Raw genomic sequence first — 27,281 nt, 5'->3', positions numbered from 1 at the left:
ATGAGCGAAAAACATAGAACAACATAGTACACACAATACAAATTTAATTCCGAATTTGAAATTTTACAGTTTAAGTTGGTATCAAAGTAGAAATTTATAAAAAAGACAAAGTATTTTCACAGCAGTGTTCTAGAACTATGCTCCATAATTCACTTCAAAGGCACACAACGGTGTCTTGTCCTGTCATGGTCACTGGTCTGTTCAAGAAGTTTAGTTCGGCATTCTGAGCATGTTGCCTTATGGACCTTCATAGCTTGAAACTGTCACATCGTATATACACAGAGATCAAGATTTCCTTTTACAGAAACACATCGATTAAGAATTGAATACATTTCTTGATCTCCGAACAGTTCATGATATGATTACTATTGTCTCTTTTTATTAGGAAGGGGCACAATTACCATATTCATTGCTATCACGCGTAAAATGATATCGTATGTTGTGTGGTGTACCATGGATAGTGTTATCGATTGACGGAGAGGGCGCTGTACTAGTTCCGATCATAAAAATCCAATGATAGTACGATGTCGCAATATTCTGCGGTGTAACAGGATGATACATTTAGACCAAAGAAAAATTGCAGCATGTATTAAACAAAATCGGTGTCAGCTCTCCCCATTGGATATAAACAGTAAATACTGACAATGTACATTTACTAGATGGTTAGAATAACTATATAACAATTTCCATGAAACAAAAACATATGTAAGAAGATGGCAGCTTTGCCTCGGTAACTTTCTTAGAACAAATTTCACCTGCATTCGAGAAATGTGATGTACAATGCAGTATTAAAATAAACAAATAGTGTGGTTTTCATATCCCAGAGTAAATATACAGAATAACTTATTTACACAAACCTTTATAAACGATGCCAATGTGATCTACACTCGAAACCCCTCCGCATTCTTTGTGTTTACAACATATTTTACATTATTATTGTGGAATCGATGTTTGGCATAAACTTATTGTAAAGGTTACCCAAATAGGTCGAGTGAGCTCAAGATGCACTCCGAATATACGTAACACTTTTACGACGGTCATAAACAATGTAGGCAGAACACGCGGCACAAGTTGTACCGCAATCATCCGTTTCAAAAATACGTGCTGCGATCCACTTTCTGTTCAATAATGTCTCACTCGACTTGTGACAATGTTTTTTCTGTACATAACGGACCAGAAACGACTCTGCTGCACAGACAGGCTAGAAGAGTATGGCGGTATCACTTTCTGTCTATTTGTTTCTGTTCATCATCTCCATGACGATATTGGGATCCATTAACGCTAACGACTGAGTATCCAGCCCGAGCTGTCTGGCTAGTCCTGATAAGTCAAAGCCCATCAGCTTCAAAAATGGAAGGAACTCCATCTCTTCCTCTGAAAGAAAATCAAAAATGATCAATTTTTTTAACGTATTTGATAACGAAAGCCTAGTAATGTACTATAAAATTTACCATACGGACTTTTGCAATTTAAGACAATTTCTTCTTTTTACTGCATTCAATAACAAGAGTAAACGTTGCAGTAATTTGGTGATAATTGTCTACTGTTCAAACTTAATTTGATGTTACCGGATCAAACATCTCTTGAATAATCATACTAGTCTGTTTATAATTTTGTGGGATTTAATCGGGGATTTAATAAGCGGATCGCACTTGATCTTCAGGGACATTGACATAGAGGATTTATGAGGGGTCGATTTTCGAAATCTGAACAGCGTTTCATCAGGTGAACTAGCTCGCCAACTTACGTGTGAGGGGATTTAGAAGCTTGGGACAAGTTGGATTACACTGCGGACATGGAGCGTTGTCTATAAGATGATGATGACACTGATTGTGATGAACTCTGTATCTGTGTTTCTCATGAAAATCTGCTTCTGTTGTCCTTTCCCTGTGTTGTCTGCTCTGTGGACTCAGTGGATGTACTGAAAGAAGGGAGACATAACTATTACAATTTGCAACAGCGATCATTCTATAATCGTATAACTTTATCACAAGCGTGAATAACTACAGACCGAAAGATCCGTCGCTTGAGGGCGCTCTCTAGAGTGCGCGTTCGAGCGACAGTACAACTATTGTACCGAAACATCACTCAAAGTACAAGACAAATTGATGAGTAAGATTAGACCAATACCGGTACATGCAATTGGAAAGTAAAAGGCAATTAGTTGATGCAATGAAAGAATCTCCCGTCATATGAACACAACACAGTGATGTCAGGCTTTGTGAACATAATGAGCTCAACCTGGCCAAAGTGTGCTATCTGCCACATTAGTATGCCAAGCATATATGGTTTATAGATGATCAAATACAAACTGATATCTCTTGCAAACCATTTGCCCTAAATATCAGTCGAAAGTGGTTCCGAACCAAACTTAAAAGATTAACTTATGTTCAAAAGTTTTTCTAAAGAAAGTTTTAATGGGAAAGCCTTTGAAATGACACCACTGATCAGTTTTTTGTTTATACATTCAACTTTTTGTTGGAAGCAGGAAGTTTGATAGAGTACGTACGATCCCTAGAAGCTACATAAAACGCAGCTCGTTTGAAGACAAATCCCGGCCTGTTATAAGTACAGCGAAATGTCATTGACTGGTAAGGCCTTAGTGATGCTAACGGAAATATTTTTGGTCGAAAGAAGGTACAGGTAGACCAAAGAGAGCTTATTGCTGCCTATCGGTATGATTCATAACGTTATTGATCTGCGAGCTAATATGTAATGACACATGGAACAGCGACACTATGGAAGACAAAAGTTCCCAAAATTTTTCATCACGGCCGACGGCATACCAAGGGCATGGTTGTTGACTTACATTGCAAAGCCTACTGATGGTTGAGTACCTGTGAAGGCTGGGTACACAATGAGGGTTTGATTTTGCCAGAGGCAGAGAGTCATGTTACTGGAGGTAATGGGCTGATAAATGATTGGCTCGGACAGCCAAACATGTAGCGCCATTCACACTGTAGTTCGGAGGCGGAATTCATGAATGTTACAATTGAGAGAGACAATTATTAGATCACAGGCGACCCAATAAGTTCTGAGTTTTTCACACTGTTTTCTCTATCATTTTCTCTTCTTTCTTCATGCTCTGAATGATCGGAATAAATAAAATAAATGGTTTGTATAACCTAACCTAGCCTCTGTGACTCTTTATTTATTTTACACTCCATTACAAGGACGTATATCTCTCATACACACATGCTGTAATTAATTAGTCAACACAACTAATTATGCTAATCCGTGGACTTATCAGAGGTTGGTCAACATCGGAAAGATAGTGATGTTAATGAAAAAGGAACCATTCCTATCTTTCGCGATGTTGACCAACCCGTAAAATCCCTGATAAGTCCACGGATTAGCATAATTAGTTGTGTTGACTAATTAATTACAGCATGTGTGTATGAGAGATATATGTCCTTGTAATGGAGTGTAAAATAAATAAAGAGTCACAGAGGCTAGGTTAGGTTATATAAACCATTTATTTTATTTATTCCGATCATTCAGAGCATGAAGAAAGAAGAGAAAATGATAGAGAAAACAGTGTGAAAAACTCAGAACTTATTGGGTCGCCTGTGATTAGATATTAGATATCGGCCTACTTGAAGGCTTTCCAAACCATACGGATTATAGACACCCATGCGTTCAACGTTACCAAAAAGAGGATTGCTTTATACTTCGGCTGTTGTACCGATACTACTGCTACCCTCTAGAACGTATGGCCACTTGCCCAAAGTAGATTGCTATCCAGGGTGCCGGACCAAGGCCACTGGGAATGTCCAGTATATAAAAAAATTCAGCCGAACATTGAGGCCCATACTGAGCCTGAATACAACTAAACATTATCGTTATTTTGAGGGTATTGTTTATATTATTTGTCTAAAATGCGCCCTCAGACAAGCATTGATTACTGTCTTCTTCAGGAGACCCGAATCGTGGTCTTTCGTGAATTGATTGATTCCAAGTTTACCACAATGACAGTCAAAGTGATAGAGTATAAAAGATGGAATAAATGATGACGAGCTGTGGGGAGGGGGTCCGCAGACTTCTCTATATGGTAAAGACAGCATTGGAAGGCATATAAGCCAAAGATAGCAAGTCGGCCGAAGCAGGTGATAAGATACAAGGAGTTATAGGATTGATCTGTGGATTGATAAAAGGATACTCGCTAAGGCGTGACAGAACACTACAAAGTGCTAGAAGAGGTTGCAAAAGACAGGTTGTTAACGACAAGGACTTGCTATTTTTGGTTACTTTTACTCTATCGCCACATTCTTGAAACGGAAACAATGACAAAGAAAGGCAATTTGTAATTAGTTATTTTCCATGCTCGGTCAATTTACAGTCATAAACTTAAATCTTGGTAAATGTTAATACAAAGCTACGTATTATTTTGGGTAACCTTGGTTACGAAATGTTAAAAAATAGTAAAAATATTTTCAGTTAATATTATTACATGTTCTAAAACTTAGTGCCGCACTCTGAATATCTGTAACGCTAAAGTATATTGGAGGTAAGAGTGTATCTTAACGGCCCCCAAATACCTTCTTACCTTTCTCGAAAACTTTCCACTCCTCTTTAAAATAGTCCAAATCACTACTATCATCAACAAACTGACTATCAGAAGCACTGCCAGTCTCATCAGTTGTACTATCGTAGTAAGTATATAAGAGACCACTTTTGGCATTGAAGGCTGTGCGAGGGAAGAGGAACAAGAAAGGGCTTACTAGACAGAGAGATGAAGGCAGAATGCGCATGTCAGGAAAAAATACAATACAGATAAATCTAACAGTGAGCGAGATGGAAATGAGAGAAATAATAGTAAACATTAAAAGGATGGTAGGATTGCGAAGCAGTGAGAATGATGGTGGCTCGATATAACCCTTGGGATAGGATTTAAGGTAGTATGCGCCTCGACAGTGAAAGACTTAAACTTTTGCTCAAACTTTCCTGAAGAAATATTTCAACCATTCTCTTTCAAAATCAGGAATAAAAATCAGGGTCTCCGTGCAAATTTTGGTACTGGAGAAACAAATACCCTAAGATATATTTACCGATATTTAAAATTCAAAATGGCCGCCATCCCTGTGTTAACTCTATGGAGAAACATACAATTTTCGAATTTCGAAAAAATTAAGCCGGTGAAGTTTTCTTACACCAAGAGCTTTAAAATGAACCCCAACAAGTGGTATATCAGAAGAGAATGGTAAAAGTTTGAGAGTCTGAATATCTGTCCCCGAGGCGCGTTCTACCTTAAAGAGTACGAGTATTTCTCACCTAGTTCTCCATCGTCGTCGTCTGAGCTACTTGAAGGGTGGTTTTGTTCTTCGTCACTGTTCATCCAACATTCCAGCGCCCTTGGTAATGACTGACCTTTGACATGTATGTCTAACCACTCTCTGTCGAAAATGACACATCATGTGATTATCTACAGAATAACCTGACTCCCGGTTTTTTCAATTGTTGTAAATCTGACACATCGTCAAACCAAATTTCAAAATTTATCACGCATATCAAATATCACGGCTGAATTCAAATTTGATAGAGTCTTCAAAAAGAACAAAATGAAAAGAATAGCCATGATGTAAAAGTTACTGTATAATAGCGCAAACAGTTGAAACAAACTTGTAATAACGTTTGTGAAACCCTGATAGTTTCGTTCCGAAATTTCAATTGTCTCATGAGAGGTCAGACATTCACGTTTCTGACGGACATTGTTTATTTTCTTTGATGATATTCAGTATTTTATGATGTATTTGCTCTCACCTTTTCGTAATTGCAATGTGAGAATAACACGCTGGCGCATACACGGCCCTGGAAATAAAAAAAACAGGAGTACATGAAGAAACAAAGATTCTGAAAAATATTTGCAATATATTATGAAGATGTCAACTAGGACAACCCTGAGCCAATAGTGGATTTCAACATCTCTACTGGATTACTTGGCATTTATTACAATCTTGAAATGTTCAAAATACTTGAAATTCTCATGGCGACGAGCATTTTCATCACGAGTGTTAGTTAATATCGTGTTGTTGTTGTTGTTGTTTGCAAAGGTTAATGTATCCATGTCACATCTGAAGGTCTAAAAACGGGTTTACTCACGAGACATTTTTGAGAGACTGTCGTAGCTGCCTTCCAAGTCGCTGCATATAATTCCAATGTTCCAAATGAACCGGAGGTCCCATGAAATCTACCGTCAGCTGGGCTTCGTCAAACAACCATTGAAATATGAACACTGGAGCTGAAATCAAATTGCCATGCACACGTGTTTATTCATAAAGGTATAACTGATCTCTATAGAGCAAGAATTTGTCAGACCTTTTACGTTTTGGACAAAGCGTTCATTTTAAGAATGGTATTTACAAGTTTAGTAACGTGAGAGCATCAAGAATGTGCAAAAAGTCACGGACACTGTGTGTATATGTTTAATTGTGCAATTGCAAACGATGCCAGGAACAAGATTATTGGTTTTAACTTACTCTGTAGTGTTGGGTAGATTTTGTATCCGAAAAAACAGTTCCATTGTTCTTCCGCACTGTGGGCGACTTTGCAACGGTCAGGAATTTGTCCATTCCACAATCTAACGGCAAAAAATAAACACTTGTTGATTCATATGTATGAAATATTTATTATTTCCTCGTGTACCGGACGGCAAAATAATGAATCTTTATCAAACTTAATCTTTGAATTCCAATCTCAAGCTTCTACCGTGGACAACATTCTCGCTTTAATACGCCGCAGCTGACATTTGCGACAATTTTAATACAGCAACGAACACAATCCCACTCCTTTCTTGTTAGCGTAAGCACCAAGTAAGTAAGCCTGATTTTAAGGAAAATACCCTGGATAATAATTATCAAACATGGAATTGGTCAACTCTCTGTTTTTGGAGTAACATTTTCTTATGAATAACTGTAAAGAATAATTTATTTTCACAACAAAAGAATATGTAAATTATGTACTAATATGTAAATCAGTCGCCCTTTGTTTTTCAAACCGTGGATAACATTGGTTACCTATAGACGTCACCGACCTTAGCATTTTCAACCATCAACTTGGGGCAAATGTTTGGGACAGAGTTGCGGTATGAGTCTAGTGGATAAGTCAAGGGAGTAGCAAACCTAGAACCATATTTATGACCCCAGCGTTAAGATCATCAACTTACTTTATCCCTCTTTTGATTGCTTCGGTCGGAGAACATGACAGCGTATTTGTACATTGGTGCTTGCCATGGTTTACAGAGTCCAAAAACCAACCCGAGTCACAGAGACCGCGTATCTGTGCCAGACTTCCCGCTGCTCTGAGCATGTCGGTTACTTTGTCAAGATTAATTAGAACGCCGGTCCCACCAGCACTGAAAGAAATTTTGAAAAAATGGACTGGTTATGTGAATTGTCAAGATGGAAATGACATTATAAAACTAATCCCATTTATGTCATTGTTTTTTTGATCCACACTTAAACCCTAAGAAAAGGAAACGACTGAAAATTGACGAAAAAGCTTTATCATGAAAAGTTGTTCATAACATGATGCGCCTCGAAAATGAAAGTCTTAAATGTTTTCTCAAACTTCCCTGAATGAAACTTTCAACCATTCTCTTTCCAAATCAACAATAAAAATCAGGGGTCACCGTGCAAATTTTGGAACTAGCGAAACAAATTAACATTTTGCGATATTTGAAATTCAAAATGGCCGCCATCCCTGTGTTAACCCTATGGGGAAAAATAAATTTTGGATTTTCGAAAAAATAAGACGGTCAAAGTTTCCATTTCTCAAAGAGCTTTAAAATGAGCCCCCACAAGTGATAGATCAGAAAAGAATTGTAGTAGGCTTAATTTGAGCGTCTCAATATCTGTCCCTGAGGCGCGTTCACCTTAAAGCCCCAACTCCCGTATAAAAGCGCGAGAACCTACGAGAGTGGTCATAATGGTGGGATATTCAAACGTACTCGGTACGCTCTGGACGCCGTCCATAAAAACCGTTAATTAAGAAATCTAACGATTAATTTTTTTCTTGGAAATTGAGGGATATGTGTATAAGTATTTGGGGCACAATATACTTGGTTTCTGACGAAATTAAATTTGAAATGACGTCTGGAACCAGAAAAAGGATAAAATATTTGCCGGTAATATCGCCGGTATAACGTTCGATGTTCAGTTTGAATCTGCATGATTGACATGATATGCAAATTGCAAATGAGTCATTAGCGATACGTTGTTTACTTTTTCCGTACGTAGCGTTGATTGTTCAAGGCGGGGAAAAACACCAAATACTCGGAGCGTACCGAAAGATACAAACGCACACACACTGTGTATAACAAATACATGCAAACACATTTGATTCGGTAGTTCTCTTTTTGGAAAATTTGTTGGTCCTGAAAAGGACCGTTTTCATTTGTGTTGGCCTACCTGAGCCGTACATTTTACAGACAGGAAGGCCTATACTGTCATTCATGCCCGGCATAAAGTACGTCTGGTATGTTCGGGTTGAGACCACGGACAAGTACCAGCACAAATTCTGGCATGATCTTTCACTTTGTCTACACTGTCTGTATATCTTCTATCTTCTTTTCAAATGTCAAGTTTTACCCTCTAGTCAACGTACTGTTGAAAGCGCAATCATCGCAATGCGATATGCGTAACTATCGCTTCTTTATAGCTGTTTCCAAAAGTGATATACATTTTTTTCCCGATCTAAAGCCGTGCATGCCTATGCAACACAAAGCGAACAAAGTCAAAATTCAAAAAGACAAGTAGCCTCCAATGTGCTGACAAAACCGGGATTTTTTGACGCCTGCAATCGCCTTCGGCATATTCGGTCGTCACTGTGCTGGGTCACTTATACTGATCTCAGTGATCACACGTCGAGTTGACAAACGTCGCCGGCGGCAGCTGAGGTCACCGTACTAATCAGTCCCATAAGTTGCACTCAAATGTCCGCGCTCGATCCCCATCACAGTTAGCTCCAATTCATTCCTGGCAAAGAAAATTCCCGTGGCTACCTCTAGTGCTCATCAGTGACCGCTATCTTCATAAAGCCAGCTGACATAGTGTGATTAGCAGTCTGACTCTGACTACCACGCGTTTGTAATGAATAGTATCGCGACTGCGTGGAGAGTGTAGAAGTGCAGTGCACTCGATTTTGGCGGGATCGTTCAAAGTAGCGAAATACTAGAACTCACCATTTTATAAGGAGGGATGAACATTGAAACGAATGCTCGGAGAATTTATGAAATCACTTTATTCTGATTTTATTTTTGGTGATTAAATATTAACAGGTTTGATTTCTAAAATAAGTATTTTTCAGAAGCTTTTTGAAATAATCATAAGACAACAAATCGACACCACATTTCATTTCGGTCACCATAAAACTTGTAATCGAAGCCGGGGAATAGTCGTCGGTACCCTCCCATCCGACAGCGCCGAGTTCATGAGACAACGAAAGTTTTGAAAAGGAAACTACAACTACCATCCAAGAACTGTGGAAAACTACGTTTTATAATGGAGACACAGCCCTGCCTCGCTGAACTAAGGTCGAACGAGGAAAGGATTGTTTGTAAGACAAAAGCTCTACAAAATTTGGTAGACGACTTGGCCGTTGAGCATTGTGGTAAATGTCCGTCGTCCATTGAAATAACCACACTCGATAAATTTGGACATCTAGTAGGCGAATTTGCTGTTCTTTCAGAACTGTTTTGATTTTTTCCCGTTCTTTCCTGAAATGCGGCATTTCTAGGACGGCGTTTGGACAAAACGGTGCTTCATTATTATCTTCAATCAAGACTCCCTGCAAGAGTGATGTACACTATATATACTATGACTGAGCCGAGGAAAACCCCGATAATAGATCCCGTGGCAGAAAACTACATTTTCTACGATTTCTGCATCGTTTACCCGTATACAAAGATGCGGATAGCTATTGCCACTGTCATGATATGCATTATGTTGAATCATTCAAAAAGGCGCTGAATACAATGACAAACGCTTCGTTTTCGGACGAGAAACGTATACCATGACGCATGAGAACTAAGGAGTGTCGATCGATCGCCTGGCAACGTCATCACGGTTTGTACAAATCCGAGGCGACGCCGCGCCGAACCTCTGCTCCAGTAAGACTTCGAAAAAGTCTATGTTCAAGAAAAACCTATTGGGGAAATGAGTGGATGTAACGTATGGAAAGTAAACCGTAAAATTGGGTGAAAATAGTATACGTAAAGTCACCGTGCAGTCAATGTTTACAGTATGTGGCGTGCACGTTCTATTTTGGAGGTGTTCAACCAGCTGTTTAATTTGCTACTTTTTGTTCACAAAGAAACCATATTAGTTATGTTTTGCTCCGCCCATTTTCATCGATTTTTCTCGGTAGGGCCCTACCGAGAGTTACCGGTTTAAAAGACGCTTTCAAAAGAAACAGTGTAGATATTTCTAGAGACTGGTTTACGTAACAACGTCACACTAATATATTGATATGACGATCACCATAGTAGAAAGTTGTCACTTTCCACGCGCTATTAAGAAACTATCACAAACACCTAAATGTAACGCCTTGGAATTTATGAAAGACATGTATGTGTATGTAACAGTTTGCATAAACAGACATGCTATTTCAAGAAAGACAACCATCCTTACCTGCTGCCTGCCAATAAAACTTTGTTTGCGACAATCAAACCATGTGGCATTAATTCTCTTATAACTTCTTCCACGACCAGTGAGCCCATGAAGGAAAATTCACCTGGAATAAAATAAAAGAGATATTTGCTCTTGAGGATAGCATCTTTCATTTCCTCCAGAAGTCAAAACTAATGTATTAAGCACTTCTGTTTTGTTGTTCTTCAAACACGGACACCGACCCAATGTAAGATATTCAACATATCTATGCATTCATGTAAAGGGATTTGATAAGCTAACTGGTACCTTACGCATCCTAAACTTTGCAAGTTCAAAAACGTCCTGTACGTTAGCTGATAACTAGCTCATCAATCTTAAACCCATAAGTTTTAAAATTATAACCATATCGCGTCGACTGCCCGCTGAAATTGTGAAACTGACATGAATATTCACTTAGAACACTGACCTCGATTGGCTGCCGCTGAAGCGCCACTCCATACATCACTGGTACAGTACGGGATGAATCTAGTAATGGATTGTAAATTGAAATACGATAGTTAACGTCAAACTTCGTAAATATCGCGATCATTTTAGTCTTTACAATTACTTGTAACAACACTGTAAAACGCATTTCTCTCTCTCTCTCTCTCTCTCTCTCTCTCTGTCTCTCTGTCTCTCTGTCTCTCTCTTCTCTCTCTCTCTCTCTCTCTCTCTCTCTCTCTCTCTCTCTCTCTCTCTCTCTCTCTCTCTCTCTCTCTCTCTCTCTCTCTCTCTCTCTCTCTCTCTCGTACTTACACAGTATTTGCATTCCACCAGTTTGGATTCTCTTCTGGATCAGCTGACAGCAGACCGGACCCTACAAAGAATAAATTATAAATCAGTTTTAAAAACTGCCGTATAAAAACATTGAAAGAGCGTCATATAAATGTATAGGGCTGTTGTCCAATTCTTGTAGAGCAACTACGAAATTTATGTTTTGATGATGAGGGTCTAGAGTTAATTTTTCAACCATTTTATGAATTATCTCTGCTTTTTGTCAAACTCTTTTATGGAATTTTATCGAACTTTAACCTGATTGAAATCAGATGTGAATGGTACAACTGGTCGCTTTCTTTTCTCTTCGTCTATCATATACATTTTAAATTCGCCCTATTCATCGGACAATGTAAAATGTGTAAATATCGAGCACATCTTTCGACCAGTCGACGCATATCAACTGTATGACACGACATCACAAGCTGATATCATTTCTGTAAACTAACCTGTTCTTTCTGCGCTCCATCCTTTTGAACTCATCAATGACTGTGTTGACTGCCAACGACTATTACAGCTACCGTCATCGAAACAATACCAGCCTCCTACAATTCAAAAGAGAATTTATTAATTTATTTATTTATTAATTAATTAATTTGTTTGTTTGTTTATTTATTTGTTTATTTATTGTTTATGACATGCAAATTTACAAGGAAAGAATTCAGCACGAAACACAGTAATTTTATCATGATGTCATGGGAGGGAAAATATGAAAGTGTACTTTTGACTGTTGGATAACAATGTTCCATTTAGATTCATTTCCTGGAAAGGTAAAAAATATTCAAGTCACAAACCTTCAAGAAAAATGAGCCAGCGTTTACTTCCGAAAGATTTTCGCAGATAATATCTGAAATAAGGAAAGGAATGATGTACCGCATTGAGTTTATTGAAGGATGTAAGTCTAAAACTACAAAAGATACCTTCTACTCTTGTATGATATTTTCTCCTCTTATAAATAATATTGAAAATCGTTATTACGATCATGGTACTTTTCGAAAGTGATAATTTTTGCCAAATAGAATGAAAAAGCGTTGATTTACAACAGTTACATGAAAAGTCATTGATATGACAGAGGTTTCGGTTTAAACTTTAAGTCTTTATTCTGTACGCAATAAATTCACAAAACTCTAATTTAAAGTTCAAACTTCGAATCAGGTCTACTGTAATGACAAATTGATCCTTACCCTGCAGGAGAGCCATCATTGCAAGTTACTGATGTGTTTTGTAGATATTTCAGCGTCATTGTCGGTAATTCCGCTTCAAATCCGCATCCATGTAGCGCCGTTGCTAGGTACTTGATCTGCGTCATAACTTTCTCCGGGTCATCCATCATCTTCAGGTCCAACACGTACTCGTTGGAGCTCCCTCGGTGATTGGCACTCATCGATGACGTCATCGATATCAGAAGCGCCGTCAGGAAAAACCATATGGAATGCATGTTGCCGGCTGAAAAAGAGAGACACGTGGTGAATGCCAAGAACTCTATATGCTTTCCGAGGATGGGTCAAGAAAATTTCTCCTCTAGACAACACCTAGGTATTAGTCGCAGTGGGTAGAATACAGGTTTTACATGTAACTATGTACATCTCTCTCTCTCTCTCTCTCTCTCTCTCTCTCTCTCTCTCTCTCTCACGCGCGCGCTCGTGAAACAACAATGTTAACCTGTTGTCCGTCCGTACAGATTACAGATTCATGTCTTCTCTGCATTCACATATTCTCCCTTCTTTAGGCTGCGTTCACAAATTACGATTAGGGGGGGGGGGGGCCTGGAGGAATCTCGATTGAAATCTTTTTTTTTTTTTCAAATCCCCCCCTAAGTACCCTAAAAAATTTTCAAATGCCCCCCCCCTCTATATGGTCAAAATTTTTCAAGTCCCCCCCCGAACTATCACAGGCCCGCATATTTGTAAAGGATGTGAGCGCAGAAAAAATAAACATGTATTGCGCCGTTCTGCTCACAGGTGTTCAACACTACCTGTATTAGCACTTTGTATAGTCACATTCCCAAGGCAAGTTCTTTAAATGCATCGGTGATTTTTTTAGATTTATTGGTCTAAAAGCCAACTTGAGTTAATCCAACTCTGGCCAGGTCAATTGCTCCTGTTGAAGAGCACACAAAATGCAATCATGAGAGAGTAGGAAAATTGTGAATTCTGGCTAATTGCCGTATTGCACAGTGACCTACCAAAAATTGTTTCAAAACTACAAGACCTATATGAATTAGATGCTACTCAAAATTGACAATACCGGAAGGTTAAAATATTCCATCGAATAAATGTTTTAATCTCTGAAATTTTGGGTGTGATAATTGAAAATTTGGTTAAAAAATAAATAATTCCATTTGGTCACATATTTTTTCTTTTAGTCTTTACTATGCAAAGTTTTACTTCTGTATCATTTTATAATAAGAGTGTGAAAATTTAGAAAATCAAGCATGGTGACCCCATCTTTTTTCTTTAATATTTGATTATTCTCATATGCCAGAATTCAAACATTTCTCTGTTTTCTTCCATGTGTTGCTCTCTGGCCTGATCTTGTGTACAAGTGAGTTTCACTGTCATGAGTGTCATTTGACCAAAACTCTTCTTCAACTACCATGTACATCAGAGTCAGAGCTGTCTCTGTCACTGTTCAGGTATGCAGTGACAGTGACACTGCAGTAGCAGGGTAGCATCTGATAGTGACACTACCCGTAGGCAGTAGCTGTATTAACTTTGATAATTTTGGCAATATTTTTGTTCAGTTTTACAACTGCGTTCTTGTTCTACTCCCTACAGCATGTTGAATTGTCCAGTATTCAGCTTGCTATCACAGCCTATGTATGTGTACCATGCATTTGTATCACTGACAACTGATTGTCAGTCTGGACTCCAATTAAATTATCACCAAATACATATTTATATTTATATATACAGGCTTTGTCGACAAACTAAATATTGTGTGTTTGAGCATGCTGTAGGGAGATAGCAAGAAACTGTAGTTGTTATATTGCATAGAAATATTGCAGAAATCATTAACAGTTGCAGCTTCTGCCCTGTTACGAGGCTCATTTGTTTTTTACGACAAATAACACTTTAGATTTTTTCGAGATAAAAGTCATGAAATGTGACAAAATGGTTCTAGATTTTGTTAAATTATTACTAACATTACAACATTTTGATGACATAAAAAAATGGTATTCATTTTTCATTGAATTACCTACAAAACTTGGAATTGGAAAATGTGAAACTCAAAAGGGACCCAAAAATTTTCAAGTCCCCTCTCCACTACCCCAAAAATTTTCGAATCCCCCCTGAATTCCTCCAGCCCCTCCCCCCTCCTAACCGTTTTTTGTGAACGCAGCAATCCCCTTTCAAGCCTCTCGTTAGCCAAAGTGGTGTATGAGAATTTCCAAGAAGACGAACCATTTAGTATCAGTATGTTTACCCTACGTTCGCTGAATTGACAGTAAAACAAGCAAGCAAGACCTGAAGCCGTAAATTTCCAGAATCGAGTTGTCTAGTATCCGGGAGTGATGCCAGTGAAATACAAATGTTTACTAGCATGGGAGCTATGAGGCACCAGGAAAGTCGATGTGTACCTGCCGTATGCTTTGATTCTCGTCCAAGTACTGAGCCGTGGACAAAACACCCACATGACATTTGACACTCATTGCGTGAAGGGGAGGGTGTTAGCCCCTTTCACTCGTATAAGAGTTTGCACAACGTGCCACAGTTATATCAACCTGGTTGCCAAAATTTCTTTTCGTCCAATTTTTCACGTGACATCTCTTATGTCCCAGTAATGTGCCGGTTATACTATCCAAGGCAAACAGTACGGATCGCCTTGGTTCATTTATCAGCCTGTAAAAGCTCCTTCAATACACAAGTAGGCAAACAAAGAGTAACCCTTGGCTCATCCAGCGACACTTAATCATGCTTTGTGGAACAATGCATTTGTTATTTGGCGAAACTTGACGTTCGATTTTAGAAAGCGCACTACTCAAGAAAAGTTATTTTTTTAGTGACCAAGTAACGATTTGGTTGATAAGAGTACTCAAAAAGTATCGGGGTAATGAATATAAATACCGGTTAAAAATTCCATATGCATCGGGTCACGACAAATTGTCAGAGTGTTTGTCTTGCTGCGGTTTTTATTCTTTTCATGTTCCGGTTTTATTAAAAGATATGTGCAACGCGCATAGCTGCGATTGTCGGGTTAAGTGCGCTCACTCTAAGGCGCTTGGCGCACACTACTGGCGGCATCTACAATTTGACCTTCGGGTATTTCGGGGCAATTGAGGCGGCGCTATATCGTTGCCATCACTTAAGTAACGAGAGGTTTTTACTGACTAAAGCAAAATGGAAAGTATGTTCAATGGTGTATATACTTTATACTGCGTTGTCGGAGTGCTTTGATGTAGAGAAAGTAGGATAAGCCGCTATCTGCCCTTATTTTTATCGTAAACAACTTTTTCCCTTTGATATTGGGAGCTCCTTCGACATATCGCGTCGATCAGGGGCAATCGACCAGGGGCGATCGACAAGCCGATTTCGATAAATTGCAACGGGTGTAAATCTTCCCGCCCACCCCTCCCCCCCCCCTCCTACCTTCCATTCCCCAACAGGAACACGGCTTAATGGCCTTACTTGATGGACTTTTGATGTGAGAGTGCGCAAGGATTTTAGCAAGATCACAGACGCTAATAGGGCCTACTCTCGTCGACTAAGCAGAGATTCTGAAACTCACCAGAACAGGCATGTTTTGCATTCCGTTACAAAAATACAAACCTGATATATGCAGTCGAATATCGTATTGTGCACTCGGTTATCGGTCGACTCGTGGGAGTAAGTTGCTGGAAACATTCATGTAAAATCCAAATGCATTTTTAACCGAGATATAAATATAATCGTGAGTGTAGAAACACGATTATTGACGCAAGCGGTTTGGTTATTCTTCAAAGTAAATCGCTTTCATATTTTGCAGAAAGTAATAAAGATTTTGGGATTCATGTTGTTATATTAAGAAAACAAATGCCCGAGATGTATACGCTTTAGGATAACTGAGTGTCTAGTAGCTGGATCCGACAGTAGGTTTTCCTGTAAAGTAGTCGGCTCCGAACCAAAAGACACTATATGGTTGAATTCTAGACTACAGTACACTTGATGGTGGGCCATTATGGACGAAGAGTGGTACGCGACAATACGAATACAAAACGCGTGCCGCCCTTTGTGTGTTGGCGGGAGCAGATATACGAATGAACGGCAGAGCGCAGCGGTATTAGTCAATTAATGATTACAAAATGATCGATCAAATCGGTAAAACGCTTTTAGTATTTCATTTCGCGAAATCACGGTCATGGACTTGTCCAGACACAGAGAGACACTCCGTCGGTATAAAACTGGGCAAAAGATCCTGTTCTGGCTTCCGTCCGTACAGGCCCTTTCAAAAGAATTCAACCACTTGTGGCAAAAGTCCAGTGTTTATTTAAACAGATTCCGATAACCCTTCTGCGGCGGCGAAGTTTATAAATTAAAATCGCATCTTCAAATAAACTATTCAAAGTATTAGGCCTCTTCTGACGACACCGATATTATATCAAATTTAAATAATCTTAATCGAGAAGCCGATACAATTTGTTTAAAACTCCATACGAACCGATTAAGCAACACAAATACATCTATACTGGTGAAAAGTACAAACATCGGTAAAAACTGAAGGGATCTATATATTGTCTTCTCTTGAGCACAAATCTCAAATCTGGGACAAATATTTAAGTGATTTTTTTTCTAAATATGTTAAGTTGTACAAACTTTGGCTGAAAGAAATTCAGTTACTCTTACCAGTTACCGTTTCCGTAGACAGCTGCTTGTTCGTTGGGACTGACTTGTGCAGAAGATCGGCCGCTCTCAGTACTCACACCTCGACGACCGTTGTAGAAAATGATGGGGTATTGTTGACCAGGCTCCCCTTTTTAAAGTTGAACTGCGGTTGTCAATTACATGTGAAATTCTCAAGCGTAAAATGCCCCCTCTAGGATCTACTCCGATTCTATCTACTTGTAACGCATCGTAAACCCCATTTTATGAACATGTAAGTATGTTAATTAAATCCTAGTTTACAATAGTAAACACAACCGCAAACGTTCCACACATGACAAAAACACATTTGAGTTCTTGGTATTCACTGGAAGAAGGGCGTTGCAGTGGTGTGATAAATAGAGAGGACAGAGCGCCAAGGCACAGAGTGGATCAAACCCGGGGGATCAAACTAAACTGTGTTCCTCAAGAATGAATCATAGTATTATAATCGAGGACACATTCATTTGTCAAGAACGCACTTATCTAAATTCGAAGTGGGCTCTATCAGTTCGTCTAGGACAAATACATATTGCATGCAAATCTGCAAATTTAGCATTTTGTTCACTGATTTCACCAGTGATGAAGTTCGCCAATCTTGCGGACTGTTCTGGTTTTCCGACTGTCATTTCAATGAATACTTCTACGGTGTAAATAAAGTACCGACAATCGATACAATACTGCACGGGTAAGTGTATAAGAACAGCTAACTTAAGGTCAGCAGCAACAACCAACTGTTCGGAGATTCCTATAACCCCCCCCCCCCCCAAGGAATGTTATGTCATGTACCTGGTTGTAGTTGAAATTTGGCAAACATATTTTATTTGTCTCAGGACAGCAGGAAGAGTAAAAACAAAGATACTACCAGATTCTACAGATCCCGCTTATATTTTCATCATAATTGTAAATTTCCTCTGCGTTTTCTTGTAAGTATTATAAATCAAACAAAAATACGGAAAGCAAAAAACTGGCAGTTTGATTGACTTTGTGGTCGAAGAAAAGGAAGTTGTAACATTCTTCTCACCGTGGTGTTTAATTTGGCAGCTACTGTTTTATTGTGTGTGGTTTTTGCGAGAACTTGTTGTCTGCGTAGATATAGTGAACAGCATATTTTACACATATTATATGGCATGCTAAGACCTGTTTGCATGTCCATATGCACACTGTACAGAATGCTACCATGTCGATATAGATCCCGTGCCCAAAGCGTATACGCAAGGTAGAGGCCAGAAGACGTTGACTTTGGGCGTGACAAGTATGAAAAGGCGTCCAAGCTTTACTGTTATATTTTATGGGATTGTTTTTCTACTTTTTTCCCCTTGTGGGGGAATCTCCTCCTAAGGTCATTTGTACCACGACAATCACAAAATCGCTTACACTCGTCATGATCAACAAACGAGATTTGGTGAAGCGCAGTGGACAAGATGACCCTTGTGCACACTCCTTCCTTGTACATGGGCCACGGCTAACATAGAAAGTAAACGCTAATGACATCAACATTGATTTAGTTGATAAGTTGGACAATTAAAAGCTCCGAACATTGGTTTACTTTGAATAAATTGTACACAACGCCAACAGACATAATAAGACTCCTTGGTGTGTGGTGGTACCCGATCGACATTGCTTTGGGGGCAAGGGCACGTGACTCAATTGTTTTAAATTTCCAAAACAGTCGCCTTGGTAAGAACTTATGAAGCTTGAAAGAGTGTTTTGGATGATCTTCAGTCTTTATTGACCAATAATTGTGCACAAACATGTTTTCAACATCGGCATCCTGTACCATCAAGAACCCACGGTGACCTGTTCGAGTTTTTTGCTCTTGCATGGCGATTGAAAATTGTACATGTTTTCGCTGAGACTGCACATATTTCCATCCAAAATGCGTGTAATTAAGTTGCATAGCTACTTCTGATCATACATGTGTTACTGCAGTCCGTGGATGACGGGACTGGGATATTATTACAAAAAAACTTACAATGTGACTCGTTTTTCAGCTTACTCTAACAGGCTGATGAAGGCCTAGGTAATCTACGGTCTGTTACGACAGAAAAAGAAAAGCAAAAATAAATATTTATATTCGATCATGAATGGTACATTTGCTTTATTGAAGATTTTCATGATTTATAGTAATTTGTGAGTCAGATAAAGATACGAAAATCTGTGAGTTCAAAGTCAACGACAATTTCACTGCGGTGGCATTGAACTCGGAGTCTGCGCAATGCTTTGTATTTGACAATGAGAGAAAATGTCACGCTTGTTTGAAACAATTCTTGTCAGGTTCGTTTGATCATTTATTTTCGAAAAAAGTTATTTCAGGACACGGAAAATGCTACATATGGAAGCTGTGTTCCCTTAGAGATGTTTTGGAATTCTTTCTGATATGATTGTTTATTCGACAACTCCACTAATACAGAAAATATTTCAATCACATTTAATAGAGTTTGATAAATCGAACCGCAGATTTTCGGTGGCGTTTGTAACGCCCGGCATAAATATGGCGTGACGAACATTATCATGCGATAAGAAAATGCTAAAAGCCGGTGTCCATAAATAACAGCGATCTCATCGACAAATTCGGTTGTATGCTAAATTTCCCATCGGGAGGGGCGTTCATGAAAGTTCTTGATAACTGTAAAGTTTCATGTGACATCGAATTGTAAGCCTGTTAAAGCTGGGAGGGTAATTTCGTCAGCAATAAACTTGACTTTGAAGATTGCTACTGTTTTTAACCACAATGGCAAATTTTAATTACTGTATATAGTGATTCCGGGATATCCAAATTAAACACGACTCCGTCCCTCGGTGACATTTTATGATGACAAATCTATAGGGCATATAGTGTATTGACGGAACTGCCGAGTTCCAGTTCTCATAATCTTGAAATACTTGTACCTGCATTATCAAGCTACGATTTACACTAAAAGCTTATTAACAGTAGAGAAACCGCACGTCTTTCCGACAGTTGTCGGTACACAGAGACACATGTTATACGGCCGCGATGCTATGCAACTATAACATTTTTTACGGTCCATCCACTTATGCAAATATTCTGCGTAGTTTCTGCCCGTCTAAGTAACACCGTGCTCTCGCTCCCTCTGTCGATCGTCATCTGATTGGTCAGGTTGCGAAGAGAAAATAACACCTCATGGATGTAAAGTGTTTTGCCTTGTCAGTCGTTAACTCGAAGTTTTTTTCCTCCCTTTCAGTAAACACGGTACGTATATACAGTTGATATAATAGTCATCGCCCGGGAGGCTAATGACCTTGTACGCTGGATGTCGAATGTGAGATCGCTGCAAGCACAAATACATGTTTACTCTGGGCTTGGAACGTAAACGATCGTTCGGCGGCACCACTTTGCCGCTACTCGTCTCACAATATCCACTGCTCTGAACTAAAGTGTCTCTTGTCGTTGAGCTTTTTATGTGAGTATGCGGTGTGCTTTGAACTTTTCTGTCCTTCATACGCTAGTAGTCGTTTAAAAGTTGTAATGAAGATATAAACACTGCACGGGCTTCTGTTGAGCGTTTCTTAATCGTTCTGTTTTTGTCTTTCTGGCCACAGATCTGTAGATATAATTTTGACCAACGCCGAGGAAGTGCCTAACTGTAGACAACATCAAATATACATCATTAACGAGTTAACCAACACGAAGGTTAATTTGGATTCTGAACGTCTTGGCTATGTCAGGGACCGAAGCCACCCATCAAACCGTACATCGCGTTATATCGCGAGATTCAAGCGCCAAATTGGAACTACACCAGTATCCCACAAATCCGACAGTTGCCTTGATCGGAACAGACACATATAATAGGACATGAAATCGCAGATAGCTTTTTTGTTGCCAAAATTCTGAACTTTTTGCAAAAAGTTCTCAGTGTAGCTTCCAAGTAAACTATATAACTGCGGAAAACATCTTCTCTGCTGGTATGTAGGGTTAGACAGCTTCATCGATAGCAAATACAATCAGATAAAAATTGAACATTTTGCTCGCATTATCACATATTTTATTTAAGCTAAATCCGCAATTTATATGTTTTACTTTAAAAATGTCCTTCAAAACCCAGAATGGTCGGTACATATCCTCCGAGTCGATCTTTACAAACATTCAAGGTTGTGACAAGCGAAATTTCTTTAAAAAGTAATAGTCCAGACATGAAGTTTACACTAGAGAAAGTGCTGTAAGATTTTGAGAGCCCGAAAAAGAGTTGGCGTCGCGCATTTAGCGTAGATTGCCATAGTTATCAGGTAGCAGTTTGCTTCCGCCTATCGTGGCCTAAACCTTTCTCCATACTGGGTTCAGTGTTTGTAGACGTGTCGTGACATCGCCGAAACCGAATTCCCCGTAAAGCCCTTTCGTAAATCTCATACAACTGTAAATCGGCCAGTTTAAATTAATTTTGCGTAGCTGACGCATGTTATGGCTGTCCGAAAAAAAACATCAGCGTGCGCACTCACCTGGTATACTAAAAGCTGTAAATTGGGAGTCTTTGTAATTTACAAAAATGCCGGCTGTAATTGACACTGGGAGATATGCCTATTCGCGGGTGAAAAAAGTAAAAGTAATTCAATTTAAATTTGCTTAGATTTTGTAATCCTTTAAGCATGCATGCTAGCGAAGGGTTAAATAGAGCTGAAGAAATGTTTTACCGTATAGCATTGCGAGTATATATAGATTCATTTACAAGTACCCGGATGTAATGACAGAATATCTTGAAAACTGATGGGCGAACTTGAAGGAAAAGTAAAAGTATGACGAACTTCAGAGCTTTTGTCGGATCATGCAGTGATTTGATTCTTGCTATTCTGCCTGCATTACTGACATTTTCTCCAAAGATCTGTCGGCCATTTCTGAATTTAAAGGACATCTCTTGTGTAAAACTGCCGTAAATATCATATTTTGTCGATATAAAGAATCTTTTATATAAAACATTTCAACTTTTACCAAGTTCCTAAATCACGTCGTTCATTTGATTAACGTGTAGATGAAGCTGTCCAAATATGCACAACAGCAGAGAAAAATGGTTCCGCCGTTATGTGGATTATTTTGGAGCAACAGAAATTTTTGCAAAATTTTCAGATGATACTGGCTGCCCGTTACCGTTCATTTGACATTTTCGAGTTTTCGGTATGGGATCTCTTTGAAGTGAACCTCCAGTTTTGAAATTCCCAGGAAGACCTGCCAAATACCACATTCTTGATGTAAATTAAGTCATTTAGCGGCGACGAGGTTTCGTATAGTTTCGCGGTATAACATTCCAAAACTTGGCATTTATGCAAATTTTTGTAACTGTTTCATCGGATAAGTGTCAACAAGTCTACTAGAACAATGCCACCAGCGGCTATTTCCATTACTTCGCGGCATTTTGCACCATGATACCGTACCGCTTCACAGTTTCCAGATTGTACGAGTGTCGCCAAGTGAGGGAACTATCAGTGGCGCTGTGTTTCACACGTACGTCCGTCCTCATTCACGCCGTAATCTATCCAGTTTCGCACCTTGCTAACACCAAGAAACGTCAATTGATAGACCGCGGTCCCTCTATGGACCAAAGGACTCAACAAGCCGCAAATAATACCAGAGTTTTGTTATTTAAATGTGGTCTATACATACTCAATGTCGACACGACCTTCTGTAAAGTTCACGTTGTTCTGACTAATTTCACTTGAAGTGGACAATTGTAAGTGGATGGCTTAACCCTTTAACCACTATGGTTTGGTCCAAATCTGTTGTTATCAATGGTGAATGTGGTTATGTTCACAAGAAATTGGGGTTAACAGGTTGAGGGACACCGTTTATGACTAACTTTGGACAAAAGGCTTGATAGTTTGGGATTTTTTATACTTGTGTGTTACCCAAATAGATAAAAAAATCGCTAGACACAATCCTTATCCATGGGCACTGATCAGAGATAACATCAAATTTTAAAATGGGCGAGAACAGTTTCAAGGGGAATCATGCGAAATTCAGCAGTTTCTTCTGCATAAGAACATAGACCCTAAAAGGTCTATAGGGTCTATGATTAGAAGTTGTATGTTATAACATAGACTCTCAAGTTTTTCTCGAGGGTCTATGGTTATAATTGTTCTTTATGAATTTACGGAGAACGACTTGATTCATGGTTTTGTCATTTCTATACTGGTATATGGTTAAAAAATTCCGATAAAGAAAAACTACTCTCGAAATGACTTCGAATGCTTAATCTCACCCTGATTTTGAAAAAAGACAAGCTTCTACAACACTTGGAAGATATTGCAGAGGGTTAACTTCTACCTATGAACAGAAAGTTGGTATAAACAGGTATAATCCCTCTCTCTGTCTCTCTCTGTCTCTCTCTCTCTCTCTCTCTCTCTCTCTCTCTCTCTCTCTCTCTCTCTCTCTCTCAATTTTCGCAAACATCGATCACTTCTTCCAAGTTTAGATGAATCAAAGAGAACGGGTCAAGACGATGATACATCTTCAATATAAGCGTTAGTTAGGAAAGTTAAACAAACGATATTTAGTATCACATTTATGAAATGGTTTATAAAACGTCTGCTCTTTCATATAAACTATGTGCCCATGTATAAACTACTTGCTACCACTACAATCCGGAGCCAATGTGTACTTTGGAAGTTCTTTTCAAAGTCTAAAGCTAATACTATGTTGCCTTCGATATACGACTTACAAAATGTCCAAAAAGTGTCTTACCTCGAGTTTTCCACGTGACTATGGATCGACCTTCACAATTAAGTTGCTGCTGATGGTGGGGCCGAGCTCTAAATGATCGGTTGACCAAGTAAAGCTGACTTGTGAAAGAAATGTACAAGGGCAGACAAAATTATTCCGCTCGGCAAAAAAAGCAGAATGAACTAATATTGAAATTACTTATGAGAAGTAGACATCACGTGACACTGAAAGACCAATGGGAGATACCGAAAGAAACGCTTCCATGCCCCACATGATTTGTATAGATGCATTACAATTGATCAAAAGTAGCCGCATGATTATGGTAAAGATCGGTTCTTTTGGCCATGGCCCTAGGGGAAGGGCTTTTTCTCAACCCTTTGTCTTCTTATGTAAACCGCGGCTTGACACAGAGACATTGCTCGCTGTATTTCATTAAAGGCTCCTCGGGCTTTCACCAGTTTAATTACACCGAATTAAATAGTCGTGTGTTCTCCCGATATGCCGACACATTGTGCAAGGAGCAGCCGAGCTTGGTTCGAAGGTTGCCCTAACGGTTGCCAATGGCAACGCTTCCATTTTTGACGCGGTCGCACCTGGTTGGTGGACCCACTCATGTCGAAGTGTAGGGTTATAATTTCGTTTTTGAGGTGAAATTAAGCCAGTCATCTCGGATGTGGCACCAACGTGTTCCACTTGTGTCGCCTGAGTTCCCACTGCCAAGCAAAATATAATCAGAGTTCGTTTAAAATTCCACGGCAGCGTATCTTACTGGGCGCCGATATCGTACCACTTTGTTCCAACTTGTACGTCATCGCAGCCGTTCCAATAACTTATACAGAGACGTTCGGAAGACAGTTAGTACCAGTCCAGCTCTGGACAGACTTAAAATTTTCTATATTAAAAGATCCTAAATGAGTATTGAATCATCGAAGAGAAATCAATATAACAACATTTTCTAATGAACACCCACTCATGCATAGTAGAGAGTAGCATTGGCGTTATGGCAACATCGCAACGAAATCATTAGCGCTGCAATACACTTGTTTGACCAGGCCCGGAGCGACAGGGTCCGTAGTTTGTAATTAAGAAGGCTAAGAAAGATCTTGTATTACATATCTTTGCTCTGCGGTTGGTTCAAAGCTTGGGGCTTTGACTAGTGGCATTTTTAATAAAAATACAACTTTTATTGTATTTTCCCATTATTCCCGTCCTGCAAATCACGTTTTTATTTATACTTGGTTCCATCTTCACTGCATTGCTATCTAGTACCATATTCAGTGGTATTGACGACAAAAAAATGAGTGTAGATTCATTAATACGGACATAACGCTAAAACAGGCTACGTCGACACGTATGTTGACACGATCTATAGTACAGGAAGTTGAACAAGAAAAATGTAATTTGGAAACACGACAAGTATACTGAAAGTACATCGAAAGTTACATAGAGCTAGCTTACAGAAAATCATGCCAAGTCCTGTTTCTCTATGCGAAATCACTCCAAACATGTCTCAAGATCCATTATCAAACCGTCTTGGATTGAAACTTCTGTAAAACCAAGTTTTCTTGCATGGTTGACATTAGCGTGCCATTCTAACAAGACGACGGGAAATGGAAATATTGGCAGTCTCCTCTGTAACATATTCTGCAGGCTAAAAGAGATTGTTAATTTACCGAAAAAAGTCTTCGGTTTCATTCCAGGATGACACATAGGAATTTCGGGAAGACGTAAAGGAAAAAAAAGAGGATACTGGCCTTCTTTGTCCCCCTTTCTGTGCATACACTCTTCATCTTGTTTTTTACACAGTGAGGACAAAACTATTGTGTTCCACTTTGGCAGTCGGTGACTTTCAGTAACGCGATCTGTTTACTCATTAGAGGCTTCAGTCAACAAATACGGTGTTTGTTGACGTACTTCAGTGTGGGATAGAGCGGAAAGTCAACAAGTGCCGTCTTCTCTCTGTTCTCAATCATTCACTTTCCCTTTTGACGGAACTGCGTTACCTTCTTTATTTCCTTGGGCAAATCCTGCGCGTAGGTGACTTGGCATACTGTAAACAGCCGGTAACTCTGTATCGATGTACGTACAGTATAGTCATGTTTTATTACCTCGCATCGCCGTTCGATACTTAACGTTGCAAACTTAGAATTCTCTTTTCAATTCAAGCGTAAATTATCGTGGCATTGCACCGACGTGAGCGTCTTTCCTTGTTATATCCATGGGTTAAATGACAAGGAAGGTTAACCGGCCATGGAAGAAACGCCAGGCATGAAGGTGCGAAACTGTGGAATGTTGGTAGAGTATTCATGTGGCACTTTCATGAATGTCGGCATTACAAGAGGAGTGTAAGTCTCCTCGAAGTCTCGACTCTCCTGTCTACACTTTTACAGTTCACTAGAATAATACACAGATTGATGTCATTTTAAGCACTGCATTTGCCGCAAAAGGCGAAGAAATTAAATTACAGAAAATATCTTTCAGTAAAATGCAATGACTAGGTTTGACCATAGGCACTTTCTTACTGTCTCTGGTTTTACGTGTAACAGGTGGTCGAAGAGTTTCAAAGCACTTTCGGTGTAAGCTTGCATCATTTTGAGCACATTTGGCAATGTTGCCGCCATCAAAGTTGTCGAGTTTATATGTGTTCTGTGTGCAGAGAATAAACAATGCATCTAGAGGGTGTCTCTGTATCGTAGTAGTCTGAAGTTCTGCCATAAAATGTGCTATCTGTCAAATTTCGAAGTACCGTGGAGGTCACAAAAAACTTTACTTGCGTCTGTATTTAAAAAATTTTAAATCCTTTTAACTTCAAACTATTGACAAAATGTCCGAGTTTCGAAATCAACTGGGCTATCTGGAATTTCGACTGCGTGAATTCTAACTGTTGGCGCGGCAACCGTCAGCCAAGCAACGCAGATACCATTGTCAGATCAAATTTACGAGGTGCGAAAATTGCCATTTATTACCGGATACTTCACAACTTGACAACCCGACGCTTTTGTTTTCCACTTGTTAATGGGACTTAAGTACCAATTTGCAAGAATGGCGAGAGAAAAACGGCATTATCACCGGTCGTGGTCAAGGAAAGATCTCCGCCCACATTTGACAAGTCCGACTTACTAACTTTTACGCATGCGCAAAATGGTTACCATCTTGCTGTTCGTTCTTCGCGTTTACGGGTTCCGCAACAAACACAACATCAGTTCAATGGGAAAAAAGGAGAACGGAATGTAATTTAAAAGTAAAATTAGTTAATTCCGTGTGGTAAACATGGGTCTGGAACTAAAAGTGTGGGAAAGCTAAAATAAGTCTTGAAAACTGTCCGCTTTGAACATTGCTGAACACAAACCCTGCAAT

At 39.2% G+C, this 27,281-nt stretch overlaps 1 protein-coding gene across 4 annotated transcripts; it reads right to left on the bottom strand.

The window, feature by feature from the left end:
* Positions 1-27: 27 nt before the first annotated feature.
* Positions 28-24,097, bottom strand: LOC139142846 (palmitoleoyl-protein carboxylesterase notum1-like). 4 transcript variants are annotated; one of them, XM_070713012.1, is made up of 15 exons: positions 17,240-17,453; positions 12,602-12,863; positions 12,212-12,264; positions 11,867-11,962; positions 11,400-11,460; positions 11,071-11,129; positions 10,626-10,728; positions 7,163-7,351; positions 6,477-6,577; positions 6,100-6,238; positions 5,761-5,808; positions 5,272-5,393; positions 4,547-4,687; positions 1,748-1,921; positions 28-1,374 (listed from the first exon to the last, which is right to left on the bottom strand). In XM_070713012.1, exons 2-15 carry the CDS (start codon positions 12,853-12,855, stop codon positions 1,232-1,234), a joined length of 1,683 nt encoding a protein of 560 aa, XP_070569113.1. In that variant the 5' UTR covers positions 12,856-12,863; positions 17,240-17,453; the 3' UTR covers positions 28-1,231. The 4 variants fall into 4 exon arrangements, with proteins under 4 accessions (XP_070569113.1, XP_070569114.1, XP_070569115.1 ...); XM_070713013.1 differs by lacking the exon at positions 17,240-17,453 and adding an exon at positions 23,946-24,097 and having other exon boundaries at positions 29-1,374; XM_070713014.1 differs by lacking the exons at positions 4,547-4,687; positions 17,240-17,453 and adding an exon at positions 23,946-24,097 and having other exon boundaries at positions 29-1,374.
* Between the last annotated feature and the right edge of the window lie 3,184 nt (positions 24,098-27,281).

The sequence above is a fragment of the Ptychodera flava genome, chromosome 10, assembly GCF_041260155.1.
Source record: "Ptychodera flava strain L36383 chromosome 10, AS_Pfla_20210202, whole genome shotgun sequence".
NCBI lineage: Eukaryota > Metazoa > Hemichordata > Enteropneusta > Ptychoderidae > Ptychodera > Ptychodera flava.
Note: the sequence above shows the minus strand (reverse complement) of the source record. Positions and strands in the feature narration are given on the sequence as shown.

Excerpts from the sequence above, each read along its gene's own strand:
- LOC139142846 (XM_070713013.1), bottom strand. The coding sequence starts at position 12,855 with ATGCATTCCATATGGTTTTTCCTGACGGCGCTTCTGATATCGATGACG. Across the intron at positions 11,130-11,399 it reads TGGTGGAATGCAAATACTGT|ATTCATCCCGTACTGTACCA; the intron begins GTAAGTACGAGA and ends ATCCATTACTAG. Across the intron at positions 10,729-11,070 it reads TTCAGCGGCAGCCAATCGAG|GTGAATTTTCCTTCATGGGC; the intron begins GTCAGTGTTCTA and ends ATTTTATTCCAG.